This window comes from Protomyctophum bolini, assembly GCF_963924005.1.
Source record: "Protomyctophum bolini genome assembly, chromosome: 11".
NCBI lineage: Eukaryota > Metazoa > Chordata > Actinopteri > Myctophiformes > Myctophidae > Protomyctophum > Protomyctophum bolini.
The window spans coordinates 29,443,786-29,451,747 of NC_137872.1; the positions used below are offsets into that span (position 1 = coordinate 29,443,786).

Genomic DNA, 7,962 nt, shown 5'->3' on the forward strand with positions numbered 1-7,962 from the left:
ACTACATGAATGATAACTGTATTAGCCACTACATGCGCATTCAAATCCGGGGTGTTAATTTTTCTCTGTTGGCCTAAATGAACATTGTGGATGATGCTGTGTTGAAAGATGGAGAATACTATAATATTGTGTGTTATCATTATGACAGAATGTGTTAATTCTCTACCTTCCAACAACAAGCTCTCCCCAAAGGCGGCCATTTCCAACTGTAATCCTAGCTGGCTGTTGTTTATAGATTTAATTATCTTAAAGCACCTCCAGACAGCACAAATCCCTTCACGGTTTGTCGTTGAGACGGATTTCAAGTGTTTCACTTGGTTTTTGGCCTTGCTTGGCCGTGACTTCTAGTCACTGGGTTTGTGTTTCTGTGATACATCCTCGAGCCATTTAGTTGACTTGGTGTAAATTTGACAAAGGAATAGCTTGTTGCTGTCTCCATGTTCAGAGTACAGCTGCTCTGACCTGTTTTCCTGTCTTCAGTTTTGGCTCCTGGAACCATTTTCCACAAGTTGAACAAGTTTTCTTTTTTCTTTCTGCCCAGGGTTGTTGTCCTTTATAACTAAACCACACCAGCTCAAGAGTCCCTGAGGATTGAACTTAATATTTTCATGCCTTATTTCCCTTCAAAGCTGCTGGGGCTATTTCATCAATTGAACTCTCATAGCCCTTGCAATATCAAAATTTGGCAACAACAAATTAGTTAACAGTACATTAACAGTATTGAGTTGCAAAACGGGGAATGGATATCCTAAGCCTTCCCTTCCAAACAATCCTGTAAACAAAAAGTTAAGTTAAATTAATTCTAGTTTATGCTGCCTCTAGATGAGCAACTATGCTATAGCAAACATCACTCACTGGGGGTGTGTGAGATGATAATGTTGCACTTATGACAGCTTTTTGCCTCTGTTGAAAAAGGATGTAAATATCAATCAATCAATCAAAAAATGTCACTCATTCACTTTAACTTTAATTCTGAAAGTGTGGAAACCTTCCAATTCAGTACATTTTCGTATATGTGCTATAAGCATAGCCTACAAGGAAATTACCAATGTTCAACCCCTAGTATAATGTCTTTGACATGACATTATCCGTCATACCACAGTCAGTGTGGCACGGCACGACAAAAATAACCAATCTACAAGCTTGCATGCTTCATGATCCATCACACGACCGAGCATAAAGCAGGCTTAATTTGATGCTGAGTGGGGGAAGAGAACACTGATTGGAAGAGAAAGTGTTGAGTGAGTCACCGCTGGTGAGTGGGTGGTCAGGTACTCGGGCAGGCTCTCTTCACACGCATGGAGGAGAGGAGATAATAACGCAGTCTGTACATATACATTCCCATTTGGCTTTCGAAAATAGTACACCACCCCAGCTGTTAGTCATTAAACCATGCTGCGAGGAGGGAGGAGGTCGTGTCTGGTCGAGCAAGCAGATAAGAAGGTACATGCGACATGCATGCTTTGAACTGCATGTTGCTGAGCATGTCATTGGGAGCAATGTACATGAAGGGTCTTGTGTTCAATCAGTGTTCTGTAGGAACCAACATCTAACATTGTGTGTGTGTGTGTGTGTGTGTGTGTGTGTGTGTGTGTGTGTGTGTGTGTGTGTGTGTGTGCAAATGGTAACTACAAAAGTGTGAGCACTTTGAGAGCAGTTCTCAGTCAGCCCAGGTTTCCTACCCAGGGCTGTGTCAGTCATGGACCAGACCCCTCCACGGAGCCCACCTGTCTATCTCTCTTCTATTCTTTCTTCCTATTGACATGACATTCCTGCCCTGCTGGGATGTCACAGGCCGATTCATGTTGGACTGTGAAACTTTGCATGTACACTGCCTAGAGGCCTCTGCCCCAGATCTTTCATTTCACTTCTGCATTTTATAGTGCCACCATTGAGGCCGACATTTTTACCAGCTGCAAGCTGGTCAAAGAATAGAATGGAAATGTACAAGTTCGCCACCTAGTTAGATTTTGTCCAAACATCCTGCAAATTATTGAAGATTAGCATATCTATATACTGTAGTCAAGAGATCAACACGGATCTGGATTTCATGTCCCATCCTGATTGGATGAGATTGGCATCCAAAGTTAACTGTTTAAGCACTTACTTACTTAGGTTACTTTAGGAATACCAGGCTGAGCAGTACTGCCGGATGTACGCCCGGCACGAGTTGGTAAAAGGGCGACTTTGTTGGTATTCGTCCTGTTTGTGCCAGATTACATTTTCTGCCATAGTGTATTTTCTGCAAAACTCTTTTTGCTGCTACTCCTACAGAGTTTGTGCAAAACTCACAAATTGGTACACATTCTTTCTGGGGTTAAGTGATCAAGATGTACGAGTTTGATGTTTCAGATATCATTCCAAGTGACTATACTATGATCAAAGTTTGCAGCCCCTGTCTAGGCAACCCGGCTTGGCGGAGACCGAGCACACTTTTCTACATTTTCAAATATTTACCCACAAAAAGGAAATTACCATAGTGCAGGACAGGTTAACTATAGCCTTTTAGTTTTACCTTCCACAGTGTTGACAGCATGTGCACCGCCCCAGGTAGAGTTGTATAAAATAAAGTGACAATATTTGGAGAGCTTCAGTTACTGATTGCATTGCATCATGATAGTATAGCTCTGCTATAAGTTAGAGAAGTGATTAATCTTATAGTGAATTTCACTAGGGCTCTATAGCTATACAGTACAACCAACCTGTCTGTCTTAGTGTCTTTCGCTGCTGTAGGCACTAGGCAGCATAGCTCTACTCCAGCTGCCTGAAACCAGCTGAACCTCGGCTACTCAAATCGCTCCATCATTACAGCTCCTCCTCTTGTCTGTCGCCTATCCCTGAGAGGCTGAGATGGGAGTGGGACAGCAGCGCATTTAAGTGACAGCGCTTTTAGTTGAAGAAATATAGCACAGAATCACATACGGACCTCCAAGGATTTCATGGGCGGATTCGTGAGTCGTGACACATGCATACGTCAGAATCTCATGTTTTGACGGGCCATAAAGTGCGCAGAAAACGCTCGTTCTCCGGAGAATGACTGAGAGCAAGTAAAGGGATAGCAACAACTTGAGTGAGAACCCCCCGTGGGACATCGCTTACAGCACTGGTGAAGTTTTTCTCTCTCTATCTCTCTGTTGCCTCAGAGCAGGCAGTATTATTATTAATATTAGTATTATTGTTATTATTGGTCATGTATCAAGTCATTACCAATAACAGGCTGGATTTTGTCAAGCAAAGCCAGATGTTCAACATTCAAAGGATGTTCAAGGGTCGAATGATGACTTTACAAAGTAGGCTAGTCCACAGCATTTGGGTTTACTTTTTCTTTTTTTTGGTAGACCTATTTATTTATTTTTTCCTGTTTTTACCTTTTTCAGGTTTGCACTGACTGCAGCTCCAGTGTGTTTAGGACTCGGAGTCCTAGGGTGATGTGGAGGATCGTGGCATAGTCATACCAGACAGGCAGACACCATCCGTTGACACACTACGAGAAATTTGAGGTAATTATCTAATGGCCTATGGTTTATGCAGAGTGCATTGCCTCCAACGTTCTCGCTTGTCGAAAATATGTGATTGAATTATTTATTGAATAGCCTACTTTTATTTACAGTTCCCAAAAAAACACAGTGGCACAGATTTATACAAAATAATGCTAAAAGCATCACCCAATATTAAAGGGTTGCTGGTTTGAAGATTAGGCTATTTTTTCCTGCAATTAGCGACACCATGTGAGTAAATTAACCTTTTAAAGCTTGCCTTTTTTCCACTCCAACCCTCATTGATTTTAAAGGAATGAAGTTTGCTTATCCACTATCACAATTAAACAGCCCACCAATCACAACATTGCTCACAATTCTCATGGGTGTATTTAAGGAGATTGGTGCATATTGATTCCATTTCCATTTTCTCTCTCAAATGACGTGGTGGCTGGCTGGCACTGATGGCGTGGTGGAAGTACTACTCAGATTGCTAGTACTTAAGTAAAAGTAGCAATGCCACAATGTAGAAATACTATACAAGTAATCATAGTACGCAGACTAATGCATTAATGTGTTAATGAATTTAACTTGTAGATTAGCCTATATAATAATGCTTAATGCATCTGTTAATTTATGTTTTGTATTCATTTTAATCCGCAAAGTAACTATAGTAACTAAAGCTGTCAAATAATCGTAGTGGAGTAAATGTATAATGTTTGAATTGTGAGATTTAGTGGTATAAGTACAAAGTATTAAAAAAAAATGAAATATTCAATAAAAGTGCATACAAATGTACATAAGTAAATGAACAAAAGGAGTCTACCAACGCGCCTCAAGCTTGAAACAGCCTTTTATTAGGTGCTAAAGTATACAAAGAGATCGACTAACGTTTCGACCTCGCAGTCATGACTCTGATGAAGACCGCAAGGTCGAAACGTTAGTCGTTCTCTTTGTATATTTTAGCACATAATAAAAGGCTCTAAATGTCCGTGCTGCTCCGGTCTCTTCTCCTTATGCAGTACATAAGTAAATGTTCTTACTTTTGTGGTGGCTGGGGCTTCATTTGTCTGTTTCTAGAACTGTCTTTTTGTTATTTGATTTGTTCAAATTTCTATCATAATTGTAACAGTAATTTTGTCTGTTTTTCATCTCCAAATTTTCCTATATTCCGTTTCTTTTCCCCCTTTCTATCTATTTGTACATTAATACACTTCCCAGAAAGTCACCTTGCTTGGTATAGCCTCCACGTTATGAGCCTTGCCTTGTGTGGGATGCTGGACAGTTGTCAAGAGTTTTGATGCCTCTTGGCACCAGTAAGAGGTGTGACATAACAGTCAATCATGGGGGAGTCTTTCTTCAACTGCTGTTCTGTTCCATCAGGCGAGGAGGCGCCACTGCGATCCAGACGCACCGCAAACATGGCCTCCCATCATTCATCACAGATCCCCAATGACAAGCGCTTCCTCATCTTCTTTGACTTCGACGAGACCATCGTGGACGAGACCAGCGATGACGTGGTGGTGCAAGCCTCCCCAGGGGGGCACCTTCCCGCCTGGCTGAAGGACACCTACCAGCCTGGCCGCTACAATGAGTACATGCAGCGCGTGCTCGCCTACCTGGCAGAGCAGGGTGTGACCGAGAATGACATCCGCAACGTCATGGAGAAGATCCCCGCGACCCCTGGCATGTTGACCCTCTTCCAGTTCCTCCGCACACGCCCCCCGCAGGACTTTGAGATCGTGCTGGTGTCGGACGCCAACACCTTCTTCATTGAGTCGTGGCTCCGCCGTGTGGGCGCCCGCCAGCTCTTTCACAGGATCTTCGCCAACCCGTCCACGTTCAACAAGGACGGACGCCTGGTCCTCCGTCCCTTCCACACCCACGGCTGCCAGCGGTGCCCGGAGAACATGTGCAAGCAGGTGATCGTCAGGGACTATGTCACCCGCAGGGCGCAGGAGCGTGGCCGCCCGTACCAGAGGGTGTTCTATATGGGCGACGGCGCCAACGACTTCTGCCCCGCCCTCATCTTGGGGCCAAAGGATGTGGTGTTCCCACGGCGAGACTTCCCCATGCACCGCCACATCACCGAGATCCACGAGGCCGCGCCTGGGGAGTTCAAAGCCGTCACGGTGCCGTGGGCCAGTGCAGAGGAGGTGGTGCAGCGGCTTAGGAAGCTGGTGGCAGAGTAGAAATAAACACACACACACACACACGCGCGCGCAAGCGGTCTCACACACATACACGCATGCGCGCACGCACACACACACACACACACACACACACACACACACACACACACACACACACACACACACACACGCAAGCAATCTCTCACACACACACGCAAGCAATCTCACACACACACACACACACACACACACACACACAGACGTGGGCAGCAGTGGATCAGAGGTAGAGTGGCCGGTAGAACAGCCGGATGGGAACCTGTTCGATCCCGGGCTCCCCCAGAGTTAGTGTGAAATGTCCTTGAGCAAGACTCTGAACCCCTAATTGCTCCTGATGTGCAGGTTGCTGCCTTGCATGGTTTCCTCCGCCATCGGTGTATGAATGTGTGTGTGAATGGGTGAATGTAAACTATGTAAAGCGCTTTGGATAAAAGCACTATATAAATGCACCATTTACCACACACACACACACAAACACACACACACAGGATTGGTAGGAGGAGGAAGAGGCAAGGAGCTAATATTAGGTACACTGACACTTCACACACACATTCCAAGATATAATCTCAGGATGTCAGCTCTGTGAACAAATATCAGTGTGTTTTCTCCTCGTCGTCCCTGACCTCCTGCATGTGCCTCAGGCCAGCATCACGTTTTGGTCCAGAGTTCGCTCCAGAGCTCAATAAAAACATGACCTCAGTTAATTATTACAAATATCCGTTGCTGTTAATGGAATACATAGAACCATGTCATTCACAATGGGCAGGAAAAGAGAAGGGAACCCACACACTCATATGCTCCAAAAGGTATATTTTATTGACGACGTTTTGAGCCAAGGCTCTTCATCTGGTCAAACAGAGCCTTCAATAAAATATACCTTTTGGAGCATATGAGTGTGCGGGTTCCCTTCTCTCTTTTCCTATGTCACGAAGTGATGTGCGTATTTTACTATAGTTTCTGTATTCGCAATTGGCAGCCTATTATATTAAATTATGTGGATAAATTATCCACACAATTAATTATAGTGATTTTACGTGATTATATATCAGGGTTAACTTATATATCAGGGTTAATGTAGTCTTTATTACCCTAACCTCATTGTATTATTTATCAAGGTCTTAATGAGGCCAGTAACCCTTGTTAGTAATGCTTTAATTTGTTGACAAACAGCTTCTTTCTTATTCTGAAGGATAATGACAATGAAAAACGAACACTACTATAGGTTCAATAAGAAATGAATTTCATTTTAATTGCACTTTTTATTCAAATTGAAAATTGGCAGTGCAAATTAGGGTAATACTGCCATCTGGTGGCCAAGTGACAGTTAACAGATTTATATAGGCATTTATCAGAGGTTATTATATAAATTATATAACTTTATTTTTAGAACACGTTTGTATGTTAATTATGTATGTTTGTCTGTTAATTGTGTATCAGTCTCGGTTGTGTGTTTACTTGTAGGTGCGTCCTACTAAAAATGTACTATCACCAGCAGGAATAAAGCCATCAACTGAAAACAAATGTCTGTGTGAATTCATTATCAAACGTTATCATTATTGCTGATACAGTATCTGCAAAAATGATGAAGTATCAGTGATACTAATAATAAAACATGTAAAACATGTATAATATACTGCCTTACTGTAAGCCTAAACCTGCCAATCAATGCAGTCCACATTCCCTGAAACATCAAATAAATTTCCCTACTGTCAAAAGTAACATTGTTCAGTAAAGGCTCACATTTACTCAAGAAAAAGTTTGATTGACGATTGGTGTAGTCGACACCGTCTTGCGATGGAGCAGCAGTGGGTGTGGTTTTCTGGACCCACTGGAAAATCAGCCAATAATCTTTCCCATAAAGGAATACAAGAATCAATTATTTTTAGCCACTATAGGTAGAATACTATAGCCTACATTTAATAAATACCCTTTGTTTAGTGGTTTTGATTTTTCTTTCTTCACATGCAGAATCAAAGGTGTTATGGTCATGATTAACCAGGATCCTGGATTAATTGATATAAATATTTTTGTAAATCTCTATGGGAAAAATGAATGGCCGATTTTTCAGAAAGTCCAAACCACGCCTTGGCAAAGATCCTGTAATACTAACCACCCTCCAGTAGCCTCAGAGACAGCATGCATTTTACACTTTACACTTTAGTTTTATGGGGGGGGGGGGGATACTGTCCTTATTGATAGGACAGTAGACTGAAATGGGGAGAGAGATAGGGAGTGACACGCAGCAAAGGTCATCAGGATCAGGATTCGAACCCGCGACTCGCTGTGAGGCTGACAGC

General features: G+C 42.8%; 1 protein-coding gene across 2 annotated transcripts; it reads left to right on the forward strand.

Moving 5' to 3' along the window:
* Positions 1 to 2,943: 2,943 nt before the first annotated feature.
* On the forward strand, positions 2,944 to 7,755 carry phospho1 (phosphoethanolamine/phosphocholine phosphatase 1). Of its 2 annotated transcripts, none has more exons than XM_080776636.1 (3): positions 2,944 to 3,106; positions 3,378 to 3,500; positions 4,698 to 7,755. In XM_080776636.1, the coding sequence occupies exon 3, from the start codon at positions 4,820 to 4,822 to the stop codon at positions 5,666 to 5,668; it is 849 nt and encodes a 282-aa protein (XP_080632762.1). In that variant the 5' UTR covers positions 2,944 to 3,106; positions 3,378 to 3,500; positions 4,698 to 4,819; the 3' UTR covers positions 5,669 to 7,755. The 2 variants fall into 2 exon arrangements, with proteins under 2 accessions (XP_080632762.1, XP_080632763.1); XM_080776637.1 differs by having other exon boundaries at positions 2,948 to 3,106; positions 4,860 to 7,754.
* Positions 7,756 to 7,962: the final 207 nt, after the last annotated feature.

Excerpts from the sequence above, each read along its gene's own strand:
- phospho1 (XM_080776636.1), top strand. The coding sequence starts at position 4,820 with ATGGGGGAGTCTTTCTTCAACTGCTGTTCTGTTCCATCAGGCGAGGAG.